Source organism: Trachurus trachurus, assembly GCF_905171665.1.
Source record: "Trachurus trachurus genome assembly, chromosome: 8".
In the NCBI taxonomy this organism is placed as follows: domain Eukaryota; kingdom Metazoa; phylum Chordata; class Actinopteri; order Carangiformes; family Carangidae; genus Trachurus; species Trachurus trachurus.
Window position 1 is genome coordinate 31,025,368 of NC_139905.1, and position 27,960 is coordinate 31,053,327.

General features: G+C 41.5%; 1 protein-coding gene across 1 annotated transcript; it reads right to left on the reverse strand.

The window, feature by feature from the left end:
- Positions 1–1,050: 1,050 nt before the first annotated feature.
- On the reverse strand, positions 1,051–27,607 carry nfe2l1a (nfe2 like bZIP transcription factor 1a). The gene is made up of 9 exons (XM_083978047.1): positions 27,532–27,607; positions 24,791–25,558; positions 22,279–22,440; positions 7,987–8,148; positions 4,819–4,887; positions 4,571–4,717; positions 4,296–4,476; positions 3,383–4,060; positions 1,051–2,870 (listed from the first exon to the last, which is right to left on the reverse strand). Exons 2-9 carry the CDS (start codon positions 25,070–25,072, stop codon positions 1,867–1,869), a joined length of 2,685 nt encoding a protein of 894 aa, XP_083834173.1. The 5' UTR covers positions 25,073–25,558; positions 27,532–27,607; the 3' UTR covers positions 1,051–1,866.
- Positions 27,608–27,960: the final 353 nt, after the last annotated feature.

Here is a 27,960-nt window from a genome sequence, read left to right on the forward strand (position 1 = left end):
GGCACCATCGCCCTCAATCTTAAAGGGATAGTTCACCCAAAATTCAAATTTCACTCATTATCTACTCACCCTCATGTCGAGTTGTCGACTAAGAGCTGTGAGAATTTTCAGAGTCCTCCGTCCCTTCTCTGAATTACAGGGGGGGTCCGCGCAGCAGTATTTGTCCATATAATGGTTGTCAATGGATACCAACTTTCTTCGTCCAAAAAGACACACCAAAAAACATCCAAATACCTCCATACTGCTCGTCTGTAATGTCCCTCTTGTATTGAAGCCCCAACATGAGAAATTGTTCTGCCGGTCACAGGAAGAGCAGTGAACTGAGACACTGGGAGCTTCCGCTACAAACAAGCTTAAAATATAGACTTAATTTAATTTTTTTCGGAACAATTTCTCATGTCAGGGCTTCAATACAAGATGGACATTACAGACGAGCAGCATGGAGGTATTTGGATGATTTTTGGTGCGTCTTTTTGGACGAAGAAAGTTGGTATCCATTGACAACCATTATATGGACAAATACTGCTGTGCGGAACCCCCCGTAACTCAGAGAAGGAACGGAGGACTCTGAAACTTCTCACAGCTCTTAGTTGACATGAGGGTGAGTAGATAATGAGTGAAATTTGAATTTTGGGTGAACTATCCCTTTAAATCATCAATAACTTGCCTATTTTGTGCGTGTTACAGACCTGCACAGAGTGACTGCAGGTTTCGGGTCTCAGAACACCAATGCCACACTGCATGTTGTTTGAAAAAAACAATAGGATTTCAGCCGCTTCACAGACAAACAGGTGTTTTAGTAATTACACAAAACATATTAAAAAGGCACAGTAAAAACCCACTGCATCATGCTTCCAGTACATAGGAAAAAAAATGCAAGCATCACTAATGGGTAATGGGGTCATTCCTCAGTCAGTTTCAGTGTAAGCAAATAGTTTGTTTAAATCCATGAGCTGGGAAGGGGAGGTGGGTTGAACAATCCGGTCAAAAGGGTCGTCCCATCTTCTGCAGTGAGTGTTCACCGCTCAATCGCATAATGCATGACAACGGATCATCCCAACTTGTTCTCAAAGATCAGATATCCACAATGATTTAACACTGCTTTTGTTTTGATCATTTTATCATAGCTAACAACATCGAAATTGTATTTTAACAAGTGATGCCACATCATGATATAGCTTATATAGACAAAAACGTTACATCTTTCCACTTTCTCTTTCAGCCAGCCGAAGTGAACCGGTGCCAGCGACCTCTCTGAGCTGGGTCAGTGTTTGTAGTGTCTGTGACTGGCTGAAGGACCTGATAGCGAGGGACCAGCCTGCTATCAGCCTGATGGCTTGTTTACTCGATATTTTTCAAGTTTCTTTGGCAGCTGATGTATGCGAAAGCAGAATTTTTTGCATAGAACGTTTATTTTAAATCGCTGGTCCCAGGTCATCTATCTATCGTCTTATGTTTCAATTCCAGTAAGTAGCAGCCTAGATTTATCTCAGCGTTGTGTAAACATAAGAGTTGGATTCAAGTCTTTTTTTCCAGTGCAGAAAATGTTAATGGCAAGTGGAAGGCAACACATCCTGAATAAGGGTTGCCTATCATCAACATCATCAGGTAAAATAACTCCTCTCTCTTCTGTCTTGACTTCCACTTGAGTCAACAGTTATTTTAAAAACATCGCTGTCAGAGATTTCTGGTTGGATGTTTGAGGAGTTAGTGGTATTTTTCATCATCTTCTTTAGACACCAGATAAAGACGCCTTCTATTCCTTCATCCACGGCTGCATTGCTCCTCTGAAAGAATCTCTTTATTCTTCCATTTTCTAATGTCCAAATGTCTTGTGAGAACATTCCTAGTAGTTCATCCATCTCCTCACTTCTTCTTGTTTCTCTGTTTCTTGTTTGTCTTTTCTCCTGTCCGTGGCCACTCCCCTTGTTGGCGTGAAGCCACCACAACGCTGTCATTGTCCCCAAAATGAAGAAGGTACTCCGCAGCATCCAGCGGCCTTCCGGCCTCATCCCTCAGCCTGGAGAAGACCTCCTGGTACATGGTGTTCAGTCGGCGTTTCATTTCCTGCAGATTCCTCAGGGCCTCTTGTTTCTCACGAAGCAGCCGCGAACGTCGGCGTCTCAGACCGGACACTTCGTCCCCCAGTCCCGCCAGCACATCCATTTTCCTCTTCCTGCAGTTCTGGGCAGCTATCTTGTTCTTACCACGGCGGCGGATGTCCCTGATCAGGGCGAGCTGCTGCTCACCCATCTGATAATTCGTCAGTAAGTCGTTAAACTCCTCCACGGGCAGATTGACAATCAGCTCATTGGAGAAAGGGATCTTCAAGGCTTGAGCGCGCCGTTCATCTCGGCTCCACATTCTAGACTGGGAGATGTGTCTGGAGGAGTAGCGGTAGTGCTTGGGGTTGTGACGTTGCTGAGGGGATTTGGTATTTTTGGTGGGCATTTCTTCCAGGGGTGAAGAAGAGACTGAGGAGGACCAGGGCTGGTTGTACGTGTGATCATGGTCAATATGCTCCAGCCAAGAAAAGCCATTCAACATCTTGTGATCACCATAGTTGGAAGAAAAGAGTTTAACATCTTCAGGGAACCCTCCTCCTACTGCCCCCATCTCCTCCTCGTCCAGCTCCTCCTGTTTTATAGTCACCTCCACTTCCATATCCGAGCCGTATAAGCCTTCCTCTGCGTCTTTGTCCTCATCTTCGTAGAACGGACTCCCCATGGCCGACGCACAAGATGAGGAGGAGGTTGATGAAGAGGAGGAGGAAGATGAATAGTAGGAGGACTCTGAAGTGCATGGAGAGGCGGGGCTGTGGCTGAAGTCAAGGGAAAGGCCGGAGTCGGAATCTGCTTCCTCCTTACCATCTAGGAGATGAGGACAAGAAGAGGTCAAGGTAAGTTCTCCAGTTTTATAGTAAGGACTAGAGTGCCGAAGCGGAAGCAGGAAGTAACGGCGCCATGGGTCCTCAATTCGAAAAAAGTCTCCATACAAATGAACGGGAGGAAAGGGCGCCATGTGGTGACGTCACCTACGCGACCTGTAGTCTTTCTGGTTACGGACTCTTCGGAATTTTATTTTACAATAGGTTTACAACAAACTGCTGATTTCTCGGCATGAAACGTGATGTTTTAAACGGGTAGAGGACATATTTTTTTCTCATGGCACAATTCAAACGGATCACAAAATAAAACTTGGACTCCCGTTCATTTGGATGGAGACTTTTTTCGAATTGAGGACCCATGGCGCCGTTACTTCCTGCTTCCGCTTTGGCACTCTATGGAATTTAGTATCAGTGTGCTTCTGAAAGAAAGGTACACAAATAAATATTTTGCAGAACAATTGCTAGAAAAGGGCTATTGCATGCTCATTTATTTACCTTGCTGATGTCTTGGTTCACCTTGATCTTCTGTGAGGACCTCTGAGTGGTCATCACCATTGGGAGTGTCCTTTTGAACTACTTCACTGTCGAGGTAGCCCTCCTCTTCCAACCTGGCTGCAATCTCTGGACTAAATCCTTCCTCCAGAGCTATTTCTAACAACCTCATTTCATTCAAGATGACATCATCTTCCAGTAGGTCACTAAGTGGGCTAGGGAGACCGTCTTCTTCCCCAACATCATCCTCATCAACTAGAGAGTCGCTGGAAGGAATTGTTGGAAGGACTTCAGTCATGTTCTCCTCCAGAGATGAAGAACTTGAAGGTGTTACGTCACGGAAATGAAAATTAACATCGAAGCCGGCGATGTCTTCAGGGTCGGGATCGTACTGCAGACCCGGACTGGCTTCCATGTTATTCACAACGTCATCTTGTGCCAGCAGGTTTATGTTGAAGGCACTCGAGTTATCTCCATCGTTCTGTCCCATGCTAAAATCTTCTGAGGGATCCTCTCCCAGGAGATCCATGTGATCTGGAGGACCATGCAAGGTATTTACATTTGAGTTGTTTAAAATGTCCCTGGTGTTGAAGGCTGAACTGTGGTCATCCAAGTCTGCACTGGGGGTGAGGGGAAGCAGGGCTGGCTCGAGCACTGTCTGGCTTGGAAGCTGCAACAAACCTAGAGAGAAAGAATGGGTATTGTGAACTGTGAAGAATTTTGGACATGAAATGGCACTTTTGATACAATCACTTATGGAAGTTCTGAATGTTTGGGTTGCTCAATAGATGGAGTTTCTCATTTGTCATTTGCTGTTTATATCTTCCCAAATTTCCTATGTATGGAATGTGGTAGTAAAGTGTATGGATACTGGCTATATGACTCACAACAAACTTGTGGTTTTGAATTGCATTACCATTCTGCATGGGCGTTTCCATCAGAGGGACCTCTTGATCGGCCCCTGTTATGCAGTTGTCAAGGTTGTTGTGGTTGTGGTGCAGAGCTTCTGGCCCAACTTCCCCCCAAAGGTTCCCAGATGATCTTGAACTTGGGGCAGGGTCAAATGACGTCATCATGTCATCATCAAAATCTGTGTTCTGAAAAGGGAAAGATGCAAAACGGATCATTGCATCATTATTCATGTCAGCATCTAATGATATGTATTTCATCTTCTTTCATCCTCCCACTTACTTGAGGTTCCATTATAGCAAACAGGTCCTGCCAGTCCAGCTCCAGGTCCAGGGGGTTGTTATCAGGGCGGATGATGGGGGACAGGAGAGGCTCTCTGCCTGGGGGGTTACATTCAATATCTCCCCTTCTACTGCCAATATCACTTAACTGAGCAACAAGAAAGAAGGACATGTCTAAGTTGAAGTTCAAAAGGCACAACACAGCTGACGGAAGAGAAAATATTGTAAAAAAGTTTGTTTTTTTTTTACCTCTTGTTCCTCTGTGAAAGGAAAGGTTTCATCCAACAGCCTCAAACACTCCTGGAAGGAGACGGTAGTCTGAAAAACGGCAGAGAAGAGAAAGACTGAGGCAGGTAGGTTTAGAGAGAAAAGGCTTCAACAAAGATATTTACTTGAGTTTGGCCTAACTTCATTTGCTCCAGCCATGTGCTTTTATTAGCCAGGCTAGCTACAGGGCTGAGCGGATGTCACCATTGGTCTGCCTGTTAATCGGCTGGTCCATTATTTCTATAATTACGAATAAACTGGAATTTCGAACAGAAGTGTTTGGTCCACAGAGCCCAAACAACATCTTGATATTTTTGTCCTCTCCTGAAATATCTTAATAACTATTAAATAAACAGCATAGCATAAACTCTTTCCTCCTCTGGAGCTAACAGGGAGTTTACAGCATGGCTGCTTTTCCTTTGTAGAAATCTATCCAAGTTATGTTTGTTTCATTCCTTTCATTTTAAACCACACTTCAAACCACAAACAATAAAAAAAAAAGAACTGATTCTCTGCGGGACAACCAGTTTATGTCAAATTTCATTTCTCATCTCATTCAAAATCGACAATGTCAATGCTACAAGAAAGGTTATGGGATAACCACATTTGCAAGGATGCATCATCCGAGGACATCAAATATGTAATCCATCCAATAATTGAAGAGATATTTTAGGCGGGTCCAATCAGATTAAGCCCAGCTGTGAGCATTATAGTTAGTCTTTGGCTAAACTCCACAAGCCGTCTCTATGGAATGTCCTTGTACCGAGAAGCCGTTGCACAGTGTTACCCACTTGTGGCAGCATGAGAGGTGTGGCTTCTCAGAAAACACACTTTTTTCATTTGTCAAAATTGAACTTGTCAGCTTCTCTTTCTCTCATCCATTGGTTTTCATTCTTCAGTTTCATTCTAAGAAATGTCTGTCTAGTCTTTCCATCTTCATTGGATCCTGACACTAATCAGACTCATCTCACCTCTGACCTTTGACCAGGAGAGGTATGTACAGTGGGAACGGATGGTGGATACTGAAGTGGCAGATCTGCCCTAAAAACGAGGGATATACAAATAAAATTGCCTTGCCTTGCCTTACACACATATGCATGGCTATATGTCCTAGAAAGTATCCTCATCTGGTGTAACATGCACCCTGGGGTGCAGCTGCCAACGTATGTCATTCATGATTTCTTATTCTGCTTAGCTGGCAACGCTCCAGAATTTCAGATGAAGCGCTGGGCTCTGATTTCAAGCACCGAAGACGCTCATCACCTCCGCTAACACTCCCGCAAGTTGAAACATATACAGTTTGTCAGACAGGTTCTACTGACTACTACTAGACACTGAGTAGCCCTTAGTAGACATTTCTGCTGAGGCTGCAGTCAGTCAGTACATACTGCTGGGCTCAGACTGTGCAACTTTGCATTGCTAATGCTCTCAGACTCTTACACCCATCAGGCATTACATTCTGACCACCTTGGACCAGGTCTGATAGATCCTGACCACTGCAGACCTGGGAACAGCCCACAAGAGCTGCAGCTGCAGCATATGAGAGAGTCTAGGGGTGGGAATCTTTTACTATCTCATGATTCGATTCGATTCTGATTTTTGGGACTACAATTCGATTCAAAATCGATTTTCGATTCAAAATGATTTGATTCCTAATGATTTCTGCTTCAGTCTATCGGTGTGCAAAGGATCCTCATGATCTACTCCAGTCTGCTTTGCAAGACAGAATGACTAAAGTGTCTTTTTCACATTTATTGAGTTTTAAACATTTATCCATGCTTAGATGGAATTGTTGAAACTGTTGCATAAAAGCAATATCACATATTGCTCAAGTAACAAAATTAAAAGTGCCTCTTCTAAGGAAATGGAGGCCGGCAGCCAGCAGATTTGTTTAATTTTTATATTTTTTAAAATCGATTTTGGGACATTTTATATCGATTCTGAATCGTATTAAATGAGAATTGCGATTCTAATGTGAATTGATTTTTTTGGCACACCCCTATGAGAGAGCCAGTTGTCCTTGGAGAACTGGATCAGATCCTTACACTGCTTCTAACACAAGGTGCCATGTTATTTAGTGTTATAATATTCACTTCACCTGTCAGTGCTCATTATGGTATGAAATGATGTTCACTTCCTCACAGCCCTGCCTCAATCAGTGGCCAACGATTAGATCTAGATTGTCTTCTAGCATCTGAAAACCTTTTCCTGTTATCTGAGGGTGTGACGTGCTCTCATGCTCTCTTTTTATTCCTCACACACACACACACACACACTGTGTTGACACTACACAGATGAGCTGAAGACACCGTCACCGCTTTGGACCGTGCTTCTAGAGCAGGTGAGATCCAGCCAGACGGAGGCTGCTTCATCAGGCCTCTTAAAGGGATAGTTCACCCAAAATTGAAATTTCACTCATTATCTACTCACCCTCATGTGGACTAAGGGCTGGGAGAAGTTTCAGAGTCCTCCGTGGCTTCTCTGAGTTACAGGGGGTCTCGGCGTAGCAGTGCATGTCCATATAACGGTTGCAAATGGATACCAACTGTCTTCGTAACAAAAAGACACACCAAAAAACATCCAAATACCTCCATGCTGCGTGCTTCCGCTACAAACAAGCTTGAAAAATAGACTTATTTAATTTTTTCGGGATAATTTCGCATTTCGGGGCTTCAATACAAGAGGGACATTACATACGAGCAGCATGGAGGTATTTGGATGTTTTTTGGTGTGTCTTTTTGTTACGAAGACAGTTGGTATCCATTTGCAACCGTTATATGGACATGCACTGCTACGCCGAGACCCCCTGTAACTCAGAGAAGCCACGGAGGACTCTGAAACTTCTCCCAGCCCTTAGTCCACATGAGGGTGAGTAGATAATGAGTGAAATTTAAATTTTGGGTGAACTATTCCTTTAAAAGACGAAAAATGGCTGAGTGGCTGGTTTGCAAGATATTGCGATATTGATTTTTTAGTACTTTTGGACAGAGCAGTGTAATGTTTCCAGTTTTTATGTTGATCTAGGGTAAACAGCGTCTAGCTCCAACTTTATATTTGCTAACTAAGTCAACAATTTATTTACTTCAATACTTCATAAAACACTGAGGGGTTTTATGACCACTCACTGTACCATGAGAGTGTTTTTCTTACCTGGTCTTCTTCATTCTGAGTCAACTCTCTGTGAGCAGGGCCTCTGGGTCTCCTCAGTCCCCCTGTTCTCCTGTGATACATATGCATGCTGGCTACGTCTTCATCTTCATCCTCCTCTTCCTCTCCCCTCTCATCCAGAGCACCGAGCCCTGGTCTTCCCTCCTGGTTGCAGAGACAAAAATGAGGGTAAGTATAAGAGGCAAGACACTAAGAGATAAAATAACCGAGCCTTTAGAATTCACAATAATGGATTTAATTATGCTCGCTACTGTAAATGTCAAAATGTTTGTACTTCAATTTATGTACAAACTAAACCAAATAGTAACCTATAAACTACAAATTCAGCTTTAGAGGTAAAAGTGATTTCCTTTAAATGTCTTCTGTAGTCATATTTTCCTAATCTTTATATTTTTATATTTATTACACATGTACAAATAGTATATGGTATATTTGGCTTCAAATGCACTCATCTCTTCTCTACTTGACACAGCAGCTTTCTGTTTCTTGTGGCAGCTCCCAAAACTCCCACTACACTGCAAAAAATCAAATATCTTGCCAAGAATATTTGTCTTATTTTTAGTCAAAATGTCATTTCTAGTCAAAACAAATCTCATTCTACTTAAAATAAGACTCATTACATTTAAAAAGCAGCTTGTTTTTAGACACTTGGGTGTCTTCTTTCAAGCATATTTTCACTTAAAATAATCTATTAGTGGGGCAAGTTATTCTTTCTTATTACAAACACAAAAAACTTGCTTTCACTGGCAGATTTTTCTACTTATTTCGAGTGAATATGTGTTTGAAACAAGTGAAAATGATCTAAAAACAAGTTAATTTTTAAGTGATGAGTCTTATTTTAAGTGGGAAGGGATGAATTTTGACTAGAAATGAGACATTTTGACAAGAAATAAGACAAATATTCTTGGAAAGATTTTGAGTTTTTGCAGTGTACGGACTACTGACTGTCAATGTTGATTTAAACCAGCTCAAATGGAAACTCCAACATGGTGTGTGTAAAAATTCAAAAATCTATCTCCTTAAGAATGAATACATGCACCTTTCCAAAATGTAAAACCAGTGGGTCACTGAAATAAGCTCTGCAATAAAACACCGGCTTTAATGGCTTATTGTGATTGCACAGAGATCAGGCAAGAAGTATTATGAAAGGGCCACACCACACGTCATCATACTGACCAGCAGAGCAGTGTAATGCTGCAGAGAGAGACCGGTCTGTATGTAAAAACGTAAAGGCTCCTGTTTTACCCAGAGACAGACAGCCAGGCTCAGAATAGCTGTAACCTTCTTGTGACATGGCTGGGGGCTTACAGACAAACCCAGAGACCCGCAACAGCTGGCAAGCAAGCAAGGACATGTATGAAGCATTGAACATACAGTACAGAGTCTAAGCACGTAGAATGACTGCAAAAGTGCCACTCATTCATAATAATTCCACCTTTTCATCCAAAAAACATTCATCGCTGCATTTTAGCTTTACCCAGAATGAAACACATATTATAGCAGAGGAATTAAAATGTGGAAACGTTACCGTTCATACTCAGGAGTGATGACAGCTCATCAGGCGTGAGTAACTTAACTGACTCTGACACTTCAGTACACCTCCACTGATTCTTGGTTACATAAAACAGACACGCCCCTCGTGCAGGTACAGAATAACACCCACAAGTACAAAAAAAAACCTTCAGGAACCCCCGGACTGAAAGTGATAATGACCCAGCCTGAAACTTTTTTGGTTATACAACGCCAGCTGATCACTATATAGCATGATCTAAAATAATGCTTATTTGATTTTATGACAGAATACCTCGAAAGTGAGCTGAAGGGGTGTGACAGAGTACTGACAGAATGAGCACAGCAGCCCTGTGGGATTCATCCTGCAGTGAGAGGGGTGTGTCCTGACTCCGGTGACTGGAGTGGTAGAATAGAAGTTAACCCTGCTGCTAACTCATACACATTATATAACTAACATCAGAGATGTGGTAAGTGGCATCTCAGCTCTGGCCTCGTCGCTCCACGCAGAAAGCACCGAGGAGTGGTCAGAAATACACACAATAGTGTGAAGGAAGGAAGGAAGGAAGGAAGGAAGGAAGGAAGGAAGGAAGGAAGGAAGGAAGGAAGGAAGAAAGAAAGAAAGAAAGAAAGAAAGAAAGAAAGAAAGAAAGAAAGAAAGAAAGAAAGAAAGAAAGAAAGAAAGAAAGAAAGAAAGAAAGAAAGAAAGAAAGAAAGAAAGAAAGAAAGAAAGAATTTGAATAAAAATACATATGCATAAATCTATTCTATAATCTAAAAAATCTATAATAAAATATCCATAAATAGATAATAAATCAAGAAATTTGCAGAGGTGTTATAACTTATGTCCACTGTGTTCTATATTGGACAACAATGAACTCTTACACTGCAAAAACATATTTCATCTTTCAACATCTTTCCAAGAATATTTGTCTTATTTCTTGCCAAAATTTCTAATTTCTTGTCAAAACTAATTAAAGTAAGACTCATCACCTAAAAATTTACTTGTTTTTAGATCATTTTCACTTGTTTCAAACAAATTTTCACTTGAAATAAGTAGAAAAATCTGCCAGTGAAAGCAAGTTTTTTGTGCTCATAATAAGAAGAAAAAAAGGGGGGGGGGGGAACCAACATGACCCTAGCCATGTAGGCTACAAGCCGAAACGCTTCAAGTAGTTCTCTGATCTACAAGTGTTTCTGGAGCATTTTGTTCTTTTCAAAGTTTCTTCAGTTTCTCCATGCACCTTATAAGTTGGTGAAGTTATACCAGATACCCCTACTCTGCTGCTTTGGAAAACCAACGTGGCAATAACTAAAGCTAATTGTATCTAGAAGTGTGTCTCAGCTCTAATGACTCCAAAAGCTCAGTGTAAATAAATACACAAACAGATCTAGCTCCAGAGTAACAGCTTAAAGGTTTTGCGAGTGTGTGAAAAACTGGATGGAGCACGGTGTCAATGGCAAGAAACTGCTGCTCTCCAAAAAGCATCTGTCTTTCTGACGCTTGCCAAAGATCAGTATGACTCTGAACAACAGTACTGGGAAAATGCCTTTAGATTATGCACATCAACATGAAAACACCATGGAGGGAGCATCATGATCTGGGGCTCCTCCAGGATCACGTTGAGTTATCTGTCCACCTGCTCAGTGACAATGACCCTGAACACCAAAGTAAATCTACTACAGCCAGGGCCGTTGCTAGGAATTCTGGGGCCCCTTAAAGAATACTAAAGTGGGCCCCTCCCCCTAACTTTTCCAGTTTTTTTTTCTTAGACTATATGTATTATCATTTTTTATTTAGCCTACCTTGTTTTGATGCTAATGCAGCATTACACTGCAAAAACCCAAGTATCTTACCAAGAATATCTGTCTTATTTCCAGTCAAAATGTCATTTCTAGTCAAAACAAATATCATTATACTTAAAATAAGACACATCATATTAAAAGTAGCTTGTTTTTAGACACTTTTTTTTACTTCTTTCAAGCATATTTTCACTTGGAATAAGTAGAAAAAATCTGATAGTGGAACAAGTTTTTCTTCCTTATTACAGGCACAAAAAACATGCTTTCACTGGCAGATTATTCTACTTATTTCAAGTGAAAATTTGTTTGAAATAAGTGAAAATGATCTAAAAACAAATAATTTTTTAGGTGGAAAAGTTAGGGGGAGGGGCCCACTTTAGTATTCTTTAAGGGGGCCCAGAATTCCTAGCAACGGCCCTGGCTGTAGTAGATTTACTTTGGTGTTCAGGGTCATTGTCACTGAGCAGGTGGACAGTGATCCTGGAGGAGCCCCAGATCATGATGCTCCCTCCATGGTGTTTTCATGTTGATGTGCATAATCTAAAGTCTAAAGGCATTTTCCCAGCACTGTTGTTCAGAGTCACACTGATCTTTGGCAAACGTCAGGAAGACGGATGTGTTTTGGAGAGCAGCAGTTTCTTGCTATGGACACCATGCTCCATCCAGTTTTTCATTAAACACTCGCAAAACCAAAAAAAAGCAGCAGAGTTAGGGGTATCTGGTATAACTTCACCAACACTGCAAAAACTCAAATATCTTACCAAGAATATTCGTCTTATTTCTAGTCAAAATGTCATTTCTAGTCAAAACAAATCTCGTTATACTTACAATAAGACTCATCAAAAAAAGTAGCTTGTTTTTAGACACCTTTTGCTTCTTTCAAGCATATTTTCACTTGAAATAAGTAGAAAAATCTGATAGTGGAGCAAGTTTTTCTTCCTTATTACAAGCACAAAAAACCTGCTTTCACTGGCAGATTATTCTACTTATTTCAAGTGAAAATTTGTTTGAAACAAGTGAAAATTATCTACAAACAAGTAATTTTTTAGGTTATGAGTCTTATTTTAAGTGGAAAGAGATTAGCTTTGACTAGAAATGAGACATTTGGACAAGAAATAAGACAAATATTCTTGGAAAGATGTTGAGTTTTTACAGTGTACTATGAGTATTAGGGTCTTACGCAGAATAAATCAGTCATACAAAGATTAGACTACTGGGGTTTTTATGGGCCCCACTGGGCGCTGGACCCCTAGAATTATCATCACCTTTCTCCCCTATACAACGGCCCTGACTACAGCACAACTGCAGACAAAGTAAATCCACCATCTAAAGTCAGTGGTCCAGTCAGAAGCCAGGGAGTAACCCATAGAGATGTTGTGGCTTGACCTGAAGAGCCTGTAACATCAGACTGAAGCTGCTCTATATGGAGGGCTGCTCTGTTTGTCTGCACTTGTTACATACATGAAGATCAGATCAAGTCTTAACACCACTCTCTGCTGCTGATACGTCTCGGCACAAGCTGTTTTTCCTGTTTACCTCCTGTACCACTGCTGAATATGGAAGCATAAGTTAGCACCTCATGCCTTTCTGCACATTTGTTTACATGCATGCATCTGAGTGCGTGTCTGTGTGGGTGTGTGTGTGTCTGCGTGCGTACCGATGCAGTAAACAGGAGGGATTGCAAAACTGAAGAACGTAAATGTGTGTCAGGACGGAGTGGGCCGGTGATCAGGTTTCAAAACAAGCCGGCCGGTCACAAGGCCAGCAGGGGGGGGGGGGGGGGGGGGAGCTAATTCAGTGTTTTGTGCGAGTGTGTAACTGTATGTGTGTTTGCGTGTAGGCGTGCTATTTGATACACAAGGGGAATTCAAAAACACTGTTATGTTCACTTTCAGTTGGAGGACGAGAGGGTGGCAGTCCGGCATGTACTTAGATCTCTATGTGCTCTGTCAACTTTGCAATATCCTACCAGGGTGTGTGTGTGTGTGTGTGTGTGTGTGTGTGTGTGTGTGTGTGTGTGTGTGTGTGTGTGTGTGTGTGTGTGTGTGTGTGTGTGTGTGTGTGTGTGTGTGTGTGTGTGTGTGTGTGTGTGTGTGTGTGTGTGTGTGTGTGTGTGTGTGTGTGTGTGTGTGTGTGTGTGTGGCTTCAGCTGTAGTTCTGTAGACTACCCTTCTAAATGTATATGGTCTTATTGTCTCTAAAATATGCTGCACAGTTCCCAAAAGGCCAAGATGACATCATCTATCTATTATCTTCTGTCTGGCAAAATCAAAAAAAAAAAAAAAAATTCAGTCTCCCACCACAGCAGACAAAGAGAAGCAGCACAGTCATCTGCCAATCAATTAGTGGACTAACTGTAACATAATGGTCTCCAGCTGTCAGGACTGTATGGAAGAGCCTGAGACAAGTACTAAATAGTATGAGGGGAGGAGGGAGAAGGAAAACCTAAACATGTGGAATGGTTTTTCTTTATTTTTTATCACTTTCTACACTGAAGATTCAAACTGAAGATATCAAAACTATGAAGGAACACATAGGAGTTATGTAGTAAACAAAAAAGTGTTAAACAAAGCAGAATATGTTTCATATTTTAGATTCTTTGAGGAAGCCATATTTTTGCTTTGATGGCAGCTTTTCACACACTTTCAATTCTGTCATCAGTTTTCATGAGAACGGTTTTCCAACAGTCATGAGGGAGTTCTCAGAGGAGCTGAGCTCTTGCTGCTGTTTTGCCTTCAGCATCTCAGTTGGGTTTAGATCAGGTGACAGATAACAAGATGGTTTTAAATAATTAAAGTGGACATATGGAAACATCACTTTTTGAAGGCTCTTTAACATATATTTAGGTGTCTGTCTTGCCTTCCAGCCCCCAAAATGTGAGAATTGACAACAAATCTGTAATGTTCAGGCTCCCTAGGTTGAAATCCATGTGGTTTTATGAGGGGACAGACACTGAAAACAGCCGTTCTGAACAGGGCTGTATTGATAGTATGAAAAGAGCTGTGATGTTTGATCCTTGGGGGATTTTGACCGAAGCATGTCACAGACATGTCTTTAATTTGTGGAAAGGGGGCAGAATATGTCTCCTTTAACACTTTTGTGTTTACAACATAACTCCATATGTGTTCCTTCATAGTTTTGATGTCTCCAGTATGAATCTACAATGTAGAAAGTAATAAAGATAAAGAAAAACCATTGAATGAGATGGTGTGTCCAAACCTTTGACTGTGTATATTTCTACACTGCAAAAACTCTAAATCTTACCAAGAATATTTGTCTTATTTCTAGTCAAAATGTCATTTCTAGTCAAAACAAATCTCATTATACGTAAAATCACATAAAAAGTAGCTTGTTTTTAGACACTTTTTACTTCTTTCAAGCATATTTTAACTTGAAATAAATAGAAAAAGCTGATAGTGGAGCAAGATTTTCTTTCTTATTACAAGCACACAAAAAAATGATCTAAAAACAAGTACATTTTTAGGTGATGAGTCTTATTTTAAGTGGAAAGAGATTAGTTTGGCTAGAAATTAGACATTTTGACAAGAAATAAATAGACAAATATTCTTGGAAAGATTTTGAGTTTTTGCAGTGTACAACAGTTAATGTTGTCAAATCTAGAATAATGTGTAGTGTACTGTACTGTATTTGTGTTGTTCTTATATATTAAACTGTTTTTTTTCCACATTTGTGAGCATGTCAAAGAAGAATTTCCATTGTTTTTTGCAGGGGACAATAAAGATTTTTCTGATTCTGATTCTGTGAATGAATTTGACCCTCGATTCACTTTTAATGATGCCTGTGTATCATGTGATGCAATACAGTTTTCTAAGTAAGTGCAGCCTGTTGCTCTGCTTAACACTGGAACCATGATACACTGTTGCACATAACTCTCTCTCACACCCTCTCTCTCTCTCCATGTGTGTGTGTGTGTGTCTGAGCTCGACATGTAAGCCACTACAGTCACCAGCCTGTGTTGTGTCTGACTGCGTGTTGAGCAGGTTAGTGTTTGATGATTACGGTGATTGGACGTGTTTATTTGATTACTGTTAATGATGGTGATTTACTGTGACCTAAGAGCTGATAAAAGCTACGGCTTAATGGAGTTAATAACAGCGTATACGGTTCAAGCCTGCTGCAGTATGTAGACTTTATCTGTGAGCCTCAGGGCCCGCGGCCGGTCTTTATACTATTTCAGATACATCATGAGTTGTACAGATTCTTAGTTGCGACATGTCAGTGTGTGATCTGACAGACCTGACAGCCTCATGCTGGAGCGCCGAAAAGGGGGGGTTAAGGAGACGGATTCTAGGGGCCCACGATTGAGGGGGGCCCAGAGAGGCCCCTAATGATGATGAAATGATAATACAGTAAAAATGACACCAAGTTATTAACTAACATATAATCACAAATGTTTTATTTTCAATGTCCTGGTAACAATAACTTTATTGTTTTGGAAACATCAGCGCCTGCAATAATAATACATTTTACTACAGTCTCAAAACAATACAAAGGTGAATCTGTTTTGGGAAATGAAAAATGAATTCCATTGTATTCCATTGAGTGCTCAGTTCTTCCCCTACTGTACATGTCAACTGTCATGTTATTCCTCTTTCACAAATATGGTAATGATAGTCAAAAATACCATTAAAATTCATAATTGTATATAAAATAGCATCAAAAAATTTCACTGCTGTGTTGGGGGCCCTGTAAAGATTCTTTTCATGGGGCCCAAAATCCCTAGCGGCGCCCCTGGCCTCATGACAAGCGCAGCGCTCATGTCATGCGCTTATCTCTGTTTTATAGGTCAAAGCTTGACCAGACATGTCTGAGGAGTGGCCATTAATAAAAAAGGAGCTCACAGTTCATGCAAGCAGTGACATGATATCAGTTGTAACACAGGATCACTGACATTACTGCTGTAGCCCACATGTGATTTGGCTTTAACAGGGATTTATGGCAGACTATAAAACAGGACAGAATTGAATACAACCAGCGTCGGAAATAAGCGGGGGCCAGGGGCCATTTGGCCCCACATTTGACCAAGAATGCCCCCAAAAATCATGATCCTGGGGCCAAAATTGCCCCCAAATTACCTCCGGGGGAATTTCTGGAGCAACGACATGCGCAGCCTGTAGCTGCTAAGCGGCAGCACCAGCAGTAGCAGTGTTGCCGCTGGCTTTCTTTTTCCTTTTTTTTTTTTTTCACCCGCGGTCGGGTTGAGAATTAATTAACGCTCGTGAGTCCGGCTGTGTTGGGTCCGAGATTCAACGAGCCGGTCTGGTTTTACCGTCACTACAGGCAGTATGCCCGTTTATCACCGATAAACACAGTAGAGGAGGGTGAGTGACTGAGCTCAGGCTGTCAGGGGGTCTCTGATGCAGCGAGAGAGAGAGACCTGCCGTGCCGTGTAAAAAAACAACAAAAAGTGTCACGACTTCCTGTATCTGGCCCTTCAAAATAAAAGCCCCATAGTCTTTCATATTGATTTTGAGACACGGCTCCAAAGGTTTGTTTGTTTTTTCCTGCGACCAATCGACCAAGGCTAATTTTTGGGGGCAGCCCTAGAAGTGATTTAAATGCCATATCCAATACATACCATTCAATTTTATTTCATGACATTTATGTCAAAGATACAGGAGAGTGATAATACACACATAGAAGCCAATAAAATCTCTTGTTCAATATCTCATGACTGATGAAAAATTTGCTGTGTTGAGTGCAGTAGAATTTTGATGCATTGCAATGCATCGCAATGCATCGGAGAATGGAATCGAATCGTTACCTGATGAATCGTAATCGAATTGAATCGTGAGGGCAGTGCCAATGCACACCCCTACTATGAGTATTAGTCAGGGTCTTATGCAGAATAATTCAGTTATACAAAGATTAGACTACTGGGGATTTTTGTGGGCCCTACTGGGCGCTGCATGGGCCCCTAGAATTATCATCACCTTTCTCCCCTATACAACGGCCCTGGCTGCTCACCCCAGAACGACTGTTGAGTTCACAACAGCCCCCCCACATCGCCCAGCCCTACCTACCAGTGATATTCTCATATTACTGGTAATATCTAATATCTAATATTGACCAACCATAACTTTATATAACCCATTATTTATAACGTTTATATAGACTATGATAGGTGTTTATATAGCTTAGTTTATGTTTTTGTGTGTGTATATATATATATATATATATAATATATATATATATATATATATATATATATATATATATATATATATATATATATATATATATATGAAATGGCCCCCAAATATTTTGAAAATGCCCCCACTTTTTGGACTGTGGGGGCCAAAATTGCCCCCAAAATATTTTCTTAATTTCGTACCCTGAATACAACAGAGCAGAACAGAAGGGTTATCTAGAGCTTTAGTTCCTGTGCAGTAGCACACTCAACTTCATGTGGGGCTTCCCAAATGATCATGCTGGGGATGCCAACTATTATAGGAAGCTTATTCATCTGTCTGCACCGTTAAAGTGACCAAACCGTCCACTCCAGTAGCGTCACATCCAATGAGACATACTGGTCTCCAGCTGTCAGGACTGTATGGAAGAGCCTGAGACAAGTACAGACAAAAACTAATTTGAAAATGTTGCCTGAAAGTACTAAATAGTATGAGGGGAGGAGGGAGAAGGAAAACCTAAACATGTGGAATGGTTTTTCTTTATTTTTTATCACTTTCTAAACTGAAGATTCAAACTGAAGATATCAAAACTATGAAGGAACACATATGAAGTGAATCTTATCTCATAATCATGGGCGTAACCACGCATTCTTTGGGGGGGACATGCCCCCCCCCCCCCCAATATTAGGGGAACACCGGTTTATTTTCCATTTAATTGTATAGTTTAATTCATTTGTTAGGGAAAATTGTGTGTGCAACCACCCCCCTCCCAGTTGTGTGTTGGTAGCGCCCATGTAGCGGCGGCTTGTTTGAAGCACCGCTCCGAGCCTGCAGTGACGGGCTGCAGGAGCTCTGATGTCAACAGAGGGAGAGTAAGGAGTCACCTGTAGCTAGGGCTGGGCGATAAAACGATAACGATATATATCGCGATATAACTTTACTCAATAGCAATATGAAACGTGGTCGATAGAAAGTCGATAGGTTTCATTCATTCATGTTTTGAAACAGCCAATGAAAACGAGAGTTGCGCCGCGCTGAACCACTGGCTGAGCCAACCAGGTTGACACAGCACAGGAAGACAGTACACAGCACAACAACACGTGGTAATGTTTGGGCTGCTGCAGCCTGGCGTCAGCAGCGGGGCATCGCCAGTAAAAAAGAGAGAGAGAATGAGTGTTGCCTCGAAAGAAAAAATGGAGGAGAACTAGGACGAGTGACCGTGACACGCGTGGTACGTCATGTTTACATTAACCCCGAGATACAGTACTGTAAACAACGCTAAACTTTAACAACAGAGACACCAGGCAGTCGGAGCGGGTCGAGCTCCGGCCGCCGTCACACATCAAAGGGAGCGCAGTCACGGCGTAGCCGCTCTGCTGCTGCTGCTGCTGCTGCTGCTGCTGCTGCTGCCGCTGCTGCTCCTGCTCCTCACACTGGAGCGACACACAGACGCACCGCAACTGTTGTGCCGACCTAAACACTGGCCACTGGCGAAGCAAGCGCTAACCGCTGCGATTTCTCTTCCTTTTTCTTTTTCCGCTGGGTTTAGGCTGTGAATTATCGCTAATTAGACGGACCACGTCAGGTCCGGGTTTTAATTTTCACGTCCGTTTATAAAGAGAGATGGAGCAGCTCCTGTATGGGGAGCCTGGCTCTGACTTAACTCCTGTCTGATGTAATGTTAAAGAACGCCTGAACAGTGGAGTGATAATGTCTGTAAAAAGTCCCAGTGCTGTTGTACTGTAGGCTATATCAGCACTCATGTAATGTCTCTTGTCCAATCAAATAATAATTATTATATTATTATTTATAACTGTAGGCCTATAAATATAATACGAGTTTTATTAATCCGAAACTGTTATTACTCATTGCTTTTATATGTTCATCATCATTACATCTGAAATGTTCAATTTTTGACGGAAAATAAATATTTAAATCAGAAATAACCTTCTGATATCTTCAAATCTCACTTGTGAGTATGATGGAACATTTAGGCTTGACAAAAACAGTGACTTGAGTCATATCGTGATATATATCGATATCGACTGATATGAAAAAGATTATCGTGATAGGATTTTTTCTCATATCGCCCAGCCCTACCTGTAGCTAAGCAGGACCAGCAGGTATCATGGCTACTAGATCTCTAAATAGCAGTGTCAAAATTACCGCAATAAATTTTGAATTAATGTGAAATATTAATCGCATTGTAAACGGGCCAGTTTTAAAGCTAGAGTGAATATACAGATATCATATTACCAGGAGACACGAGGCTTCTGTTGGTACCCAATGGAAGTCTCCAATGAAGAAGCTGTTGTGTGTATTCCTTTAACAACTCACTAATTAGTATTTCAATATGTGTTCCATCAACAATCAACAGAAGTTTTCAGTGGTTGGTTAAATAAAACTAGCTCTATCATTTATTTAGTCTTAGTTTATTTAGTCTTTTTTTCTCTCAGTGTCACTGCAAAAGGAAAATATATTCTCATTAAAACATCCTGTCAGATGGGGCATTGTCTAGCACCCCATATGCAGAGGCTATAGGCCTCGCTGCAACGGCCCCGGTTTGATTCCACCAGTGGTCACTGATGCCTAAAGGTCTGTTCTGCAAACGGCCCTATGGGTATCAAAGGATGATTCCAAAGCAAAGATCAGCAGTGGAGGCAAAGTGAGTTTGAAAATCTAGGTATATGAGTCATATACATTAAATTCTCAGAGAATAAAAACAGTCTGATCTAGAGTGACAGGCAGGATCATCATTTAGACCAGACAAGTAAAAGAAATGATGACCTGTCCAAACTCTCATGGAGGATCAAACAGTTCTGGTTCTGGTGATTTTGCTGATCTGTCTGGTCTGATTGTTGAAAAGCCTTTAAAAGCTGCAGCTGTGTGATCTCTGAGGCCAAACCTCTGAAAGACAGATGAGACCACCCAGTCTGAATCCCCTCCTCATATTAAATGTGTTCTTGTGTTCATCTGGTTTATTTTGGCTTTGCGTGTGAACACTGGATGTGTTGACAGGTAAAGGGGGAATCTGCAGCCGTGGCTTTGGACCTGTTGGCCCATTCCTCCTCTGTCTCTGGTTTAACTGAGACGTCACTGACATCACAGCAAAGACACAAAAAGGAGTTCATGCAAATAAACCGGGTGTCATGCTAATTCATCCACAAGAGTTTCCTGGCAACAGAGACTACACAAAGTAAGAAACCAAGCTGCGTTGGGATAGCTTCTGTAACTAGAGAGTCAGATGTTTATTCTACTCCACAAACAACACTATTCAGAGTGAGTGTTCATATAAAAAATGATTATATAAATTAGTTAATGAGTTGTACTAACTGCTTTCCAACAGTAAAACATGTGTTAAAGGGATAGTTCACCCAAAATTCAAATTTCACTCATTATCTACTCACCCTCATGTGGACTAAGAGCTGTGAGAATTTTCAGAGTCCTCCGTCCCTTCTCTGAGTTACGGGGGGGTCCGCGCAGCAGTATTTGTCCATATAATGGTTGTCAATGGATACCAACTTTCTTCGTCCAAAAAGACACACCAAAAAACATCCAAATACCTCCATGCTGCTCGTCTGTAATGTCCCTCTTGTATTGAAGCCCCGACATGAGAAATTGTTCAGAAAAAAATTAAATAAGTCTATATTTCAAGCTTGTTTGTAGTGGAAGCTCCCAGTGTCTCGGTTCACTGCTCTTCCTGTGTCAGTGCAAATCACGAGAGATTTGCACTGACACAGGAAGAGCAGTGAGTTTGGAGGTATTTGGATGTTTTTTTGTGTGTCTTTTTGGATGAAGAAAGTTGGTATCCATTGACAACCATTATATGGACAAATACTGCTGCGCGGACCCCCCCCCCCCCCCCCCCCCCCGTAACTCAGAGAAGGAACGGAGGACTCTGAAAATTCTCACAGCTCTTAGTCGACATGAGGCTGAGTAGATAATGAGTGAAATTTGAATTTTTGGTGAACTATCCCTTTAACCCGTAACCAAGCAGCTGAAGTCGGCACCCTGTGAGTGGCTGGACTGACTGGTTACCTAAGGTGTTCTCTCTGCAGCAGCTTGTTTCAACTGCACTGACTGTAAATGCTTTATTTCCCTGATGAGGTCATCTGTGCTGAGATCAGGTTTTCTGATGAGTCATCTGACTGTGACTCATTATCTCACATGACATTACATTCCTGTTTCAGTGACAGTCAAAAACATCCCACTTCAAGTCATACATTTATATTTTTGTGACTTTTTAGTTATTCTTACTTTTTCATTCTATGTTCTGTGTTTGTTATCGGTTTACTGCTGTGGACTTTTTACTTTTGATAATGCTTACTGCAGTGAGATATCCTCCATAAGCCTCTACAGGGTCACTCTGCTTGCTGTATGTTTTAGTTATTGTGCTTTCTTGTTTATTTAAAAAAAAATGTTTTAAACATTTCTTATTGAATGATCATATCACATTTGGATGAAAATGAGGAGAAATACATCCTTCCAGTTTTCTTTCTTCTTTTTTTTAACACAAAAGCAAACAGGAACCCTCTCCCAACAAGCTTTCATGAGAGAAAAATTAAAAAAGAAAAAGTGAAAGAAAGTGAAGACAAGTGGGATTGAGGTGAAACTACACACTGCAGCCAATGTCTCATCTCACTGCACTGCTGGACTGAATGCTTCATGAGGCCCTTTGTTCCCACCACCATCAGGCTGTTCACCTCAGCCAGAGGAAGTGGCTCGTGAAACCGAGTGACTGGTCGACTGACTGGCTGATTTAGATAAAAGACACCATGACATGATAAAGGATGATGGAAACAGCCCTTACCTCACTGCTGAGCACAGCCCTGGGCTCCATGGACAGATCGCGGCGGTCGCTCTCCACCGCTGCAGGAGCTCGGTCCAGCAGGGACGGCTGGTCTGGACGCCCTATGGGGAGAGGGTCTGGCTCCCTCTGGACCAGCCATGTCTCCAGCTCTGTGTGAGGAACCTGCAACAAAAACAGCATCAACATTTTGAACATTTCGGCACAAAACGCTCATTTCATTCATTAGCCCTTTAAAGGGATAGTAGCATTTTTTTTAAAAGTGGGGTTGTATGATCTACAAATAGCCCCTAAGTACTTTAATTGCAGTAGAAGACTCTCTGCACTCCTCCCGTTAGCAACGCCAGCCCATAGCCCTGCCCAGAGATTTACAACATACAGTGTTGTCAACAGACCCAAAGAAACGGCCTATTTTCACGGCCTAAAAGAAGTTTTACCGGAAAAAAAAACACAGTTCCATTGTTCGCTATGATATAATTTTTTCCAGCCCTTCAAAGTGCTGGAAAAACGCAGTTTTTATTTGGACCTAACCAACTCACATATCCCTCCGCCCAGGGTTAGCGCCCGCCGATCAGCAGTTGGTTAGGTCCAGGTGAGGGGCTGGAAAAAGTTATATTATAGCGAACAATGGAACTGTGTATTTTTCTCCAGGTAAAACCTCTTTCAGGCCGCGAAAATAGGCTGTTTCTTTGGGTCTGTTCACAACAATGTATGTTGTAAATCTCTGGGCAGGGCTATGGGCTGGCGTTGCTAACGGGAGGAGTGCAGAGAGTCTTCTACTGCAATTAAAGTACTTAGGGGCTATTTGTAGATCATACCCCACTTTTAAAAAATGCTACTATCCCTTTAATAGCTCACATGCTTCTGTCTTTGAGGCAGAGTGGGGAAACTAGTTTAATATATGGAACTATAACAACCAATTATTAACAGAGAATAATAGAGGTTTTATTGATAACATGAGAGAGCAGAGGCAAGACTCCTAAAAGACCATTCAACAGTGTAATGAATGGAGAAATATCTCTCTTATGAAAGAGAGTTGGGCATTTAAGCAAATGTGTCTGTTAGGGTTAGGGTTGTTGGTTGCCTCTTCCCAAGAGTTACATGAAAAAACTAATACTCTTATATCAATGCAGTAAAGATGAAGCAGCAGGCAGCAGGTAATTAGCTTGGCTCAGCATGAAGACTGGAAATGGGGCAGCAGGGCTTCCCAGTGTCCATAAACATTAGGGTAATCATCAGACTCTGTTAACTTCAGGTAGAACTACTCTGAAGTGCCTACTACCGTGCCTGTACCTTTTTTTTTTAAATCCTTTTATTGCGCTAGACACTCCTGCACTTTATTTGAGTTTTTAATAGTCTCTCATCAGTATTTTTTATCTATCGTATTTATATTTATCTGTGCGAATGTGAGAATCATGTGTATGTGAGAACTGTGTGAGGAATGTCGAATGTACTGGGTTTTTTAATCTGTTTTGTGTATTTATGTAATTGCAGCAACTTGTGGCACATGACTGTCCATGACAAATTTCCCTGCGTGGAATAAATAATAATAATAATAAAGTTTATATTGATTGATTGAATACTGTTTCTAATAAAGTAAAAAATAAAAAAAGAGGTCAACTAAGAAATGAAGCAATATTTCAGAAAATGTTTACTGCCAAGATTTAAGCTAATACTCATGTCTGTATGTTAACTATGAAGCTACGTCCAAGAGCCCATTGTTTAGTTTAGCATAAACTGGCAACAGGGGGGAAACAGCTGAACTGGCTCTGTCCAAATGCATCCCTAATTCTAAAGCTTGCATATTAAAGGGACAACGAGGAGTTTCTATTTGGTTATAAAAAAGTCTCATGTTAATGTGGATGAATCTCCGTTACCCACACTTGTTAATGGGCCCATTTAGATAAATATATCGTTTTGTCTCTATCGTTATTTTGTTATTATTAGTGGTGGTGGAATGCTGGTCGAGCCGACCAGCGTTTCCTTACTTTCGGTTTCGTGGCGAGTCATGAGAATAACGCCGCCGTATTGCCGTTTATGGTCGGAACTACGACGGTATGTGATCGTCTTTGAACCTCTGACTTTAATTCTTGATGAATGAAAACATGAGTCTGTCTTGCGCCGGTCAAAGAATTTCACGGTGCGCGGAGGCTCATAAATGTGTGAAAACGCTTCGCTTTTCCAAAACTCCTCGTTGTCCCTTTAAGGGTAATACTCGACTACTTAATAAACTGGAAACAGGGGGAAACAGCTGAACTGTCTCTGTCCAAATGCATCCCTAATTCTAAAGCTTGCATATTAACATCATACATACAGAGGAGGCAGATTCTGTCTTATTTTCAATCTTTCAGCTAACAGATATGACAGAGTCTCTCAGCAAGAAGAAAAATAACAAAAATAAATAAATAACAAAATGTCAAACTATTAAATTCATAAAAAATTATTGAGGAACAAAGATGGAAAATATCAGATCTGACAGAGATTTTGGCTAACTGCTGAGATAAAAGTTTCCAACCTGTACTCTGTCCAGAGTCCGGACCCAGCCTAGCAGCCTCCGTGCCGTGAAGAACCCTTCCAGGTCCACGTCCTTGGGGTGCGGGCCGTGGCCGTCCTCCAGCCGATTGCGCAGGTTGTGGAACTGCGTCTGGGTCAGCGCCGAGGACTGACCCAGGATCATCTCATGCCAGGATGGAGGCAGGTAGGGCTCCAGCCCCACGTCGACCCTCACCCCACACAGGCTCAGCAGGATGGCCACCTGGATCAGGCCCTCTGTGAAGTATTTCTTCAGGTACAGCATTGTCTTCGGTGTCTCAGAAGACACACAAAAAAAAGTCAGTGGGTGGGGCCCTGAAACCCAAAGTCCAGTCCCCACCACAAGGTCTGTCTTCTACTGTCCCTTAATTAAAGGTCTGTGAGGTTCTGCTCGGGGTGATATGGGCAAATCCTCCCTCACAAAAAATCTTGAAAATGCCACTTGGATTAAAAAGAAAATCTCTTTGGGAAATTGTACTGTAAATTTGCTCTAATAGGGAAGAATTAGTAATATATATAAGCCTTCCCTTGAACAAGGCTGTGCTGTGCTCCACCCACCTGATGTGTTCAATCAAAGTGTTTATGATAACAAGATGGTGGGTTGGTGGCTTTTATTTTATTGGAACTGAATGTGAATTTTTTTTTTAAAATAAAAAAAGCTTGAAACAAAGACTGGTTGTCAAAGTGTCCTTTTCTCACAAGTTCATCCAACACACTGTGATCGTCACGGAGACTCCACAAAGGTTTCTTCCTGTGAATGAAAACATTGACTTTAGAACAGAGGACACTCCCTGGACATGACACAAATTAGTTATTAGTTATTAAAGAGACTCTTGACAAGTGCTACATCCACTGTTGTGTTTACAAGACAAGAGCGTAGAATAGGCTCCATCCTGATGGGTTTGTACTGGTGTTTCTCTCCACCTCTGCAGAGCATTTGCTGGAATGAAACTTGATACTGAAGTGATAACGGCAGTGCTAAGTAAACACTCGTTAATGCTAATGTTAGCTATGTAGCTCCGGCATCACTCACAAATAGCTCTGTTTCTCTTTTCACTCTATTACTTCAACTACTGCTGGCCTGGCAGGGCGCATGACGTCTGTCCGACTACCCATTTCTCCGACCATACATTTCTATATTTTTGCGTCCATTAGTCCAGTAGCCCTAACCCTTAACCTTACCCTAAACCTAACCTTATATTATATATTAACACTGTAGAATGGGTAGTCGGAGAAATGAGCCGTCGGATTTTTGGGCAGTCGGACTGATGTATGCTCCCCGGCCTGGCACTGTAACCATTAGTTACACTTTTGCTTTTTTTTTGCTGTTGCTGTCTATTTTTGTGCTTTAACCAAGGCACAATGACACCACACCACCACCAGTGATGTGCTAATGATAATAATAGCATTTTAGTTATCAGCTCTAATCTTCCATTGTCAGAGCAGCCTGACCTGTAGAGAGGCAGCGGTTAAGAGGTTTGACAGTTTGTGTGAGTGAGATAAGACACACACCACACACACACAGAGGAAGAGAGAGAGAGAGAGGCAGGGCACCGCTCTCAGAAACTTCGACCTACTTCTAGAAAGGGCTGGGTAACCACCTGCGTTACTCACTGCAGCCACATGATGTAATTGCCAGTGTTTGCCTGGAAAGAAAAACCTCTCCCTGTCTCCTTCCTCCCTCCAGCTGCTGTAGCTACACTCTCCTGTAGTCATGGATTAACACAACACTGCAGATTCTCAAGAAACTTCACTTCAACACCCAGAATCTTAGAAAACAAAACGAACCCTACATAATATTCATATACAGCTCAGTCTAATCTAGTGTTGACTCAGTGTTGTACAAGTTAAAGTGCATAATGGCAACATCAGGGAAGGTGACACTAAAGAGAACATAAGAAGTCATTTATCCCAGATAGGGAGGAGTAATACCACAACTACAAGTATCATCTTGTAATAAAAATGTCAAAGTAATGAAGTTACAAAATATATGAAAATTAAAAGTAGGAAATATACAGCCATAACCCTAATATTAGGCCTACAGTGTGTGGAGCACATAGTGTGTAATGAGCCATGATAATGAGTTTATGTAAACTATATTTTACATTTCTATTTAAAAAAAAATTAATTAGGAAGTTAACAAATAACAATAGACTATAGGTAAAAAAAAAAAATTAAAAAAAAATAAAATACATTTTTTTTAAAAGTGTAAAGTTGTATGGAATCCACACTTTAAATGCTTCCATACATTCCAGCACCTATAACACTAATTAGTATCTGGTTCAACCACTCTGTCTTCATAACTGTCGCTCTGTGTCTACTGTGTGTTACTGTTGTCGTGTTTCCTGTTGTTGTGTGTGTGAGAGTTGATGTGCATCAGCCGGAGCAACAAGTTGCACAATGTTTTCATCATCTGACAGTGAAGTGGTTATAACAGAACATTCCTCTGACAGGGAAGCGACGTCAACTTTGGGCTACTCCGCGTCTGAGCGCTGTGGTGTGATCCCTACAGAATAATCCTAACACACAGTAGACAATCGAAAGTGTAGACTCACAAGAGAACAAAGAACAACAACAGAAACATGTTAGAGACGATTACAAGAAGCAATTGAATCACTGCCGCTGAACACAACACTGAACTGAACTGAACTGGTGTTGTGTTCACGGACCTATACAGCTGGATGACAGGCTCTAGGAGAAGAATCGGGTCGTAGTGAGTCCTACCTGGTAGTTCTGGTTCAGGACTGGGTGTCGGCGGCTCGGGTCAGAGTCTCAGACTGTCACACTGTCCCGGCTTCTGTCTCTGGTCTGGGCTGAACTGGGCTGGACGGTGGGACGGGTTTTAAAGCGACACCCTGCGATGACGTATCATAGCCCCGCCTCCGCCTGACTGTGTGTGTGTCTGTGTGTGAAATGCATATGTGTATGAAAAAACTGTGAAGGGACTTTTCCTGTGTTGACCTGGGTACTGCTGTCAGACTCCACTCTGTTTATTCCTTCATGGTAAACAAACATTATAGTCCAGTAATTTTAGGCCAAAAAAGGGGTCAACCTTAAACAAATTGCAACAGAAGCAAACTCAACTGATTTTGTATCCTCAACATGTCCTGAGTGAGAGAAAAAAAGCCCCGAAGAATCCCATTAGGGGAAAGT

Excerpts from the sequence above, each read along its gene's own strand:
- nfe2l1a (XM_083978047.1), bottom strand. The coding sequence starts at position 25,072 with ATGCTGTACCTGAAGAAATACTTCACAGAGGGCCTGATCCAGGTGGCC. Across the intron at positions 4,477-4,570 it reads TTGCTATAATGGAACCTCAA|AACACAGATTTTGATGATGA; the intron begins GTAAGTGGGAGG and ends TTCCCTTTTCAG. Across the intron at positions 4,061-4,295 it reads GGAAACGCCCATGCAGAATG|GTTTGTTGCAGCTTCCAAGC; the intron begins GTAATGCAATTC and ends CTTTCTCTCTAG.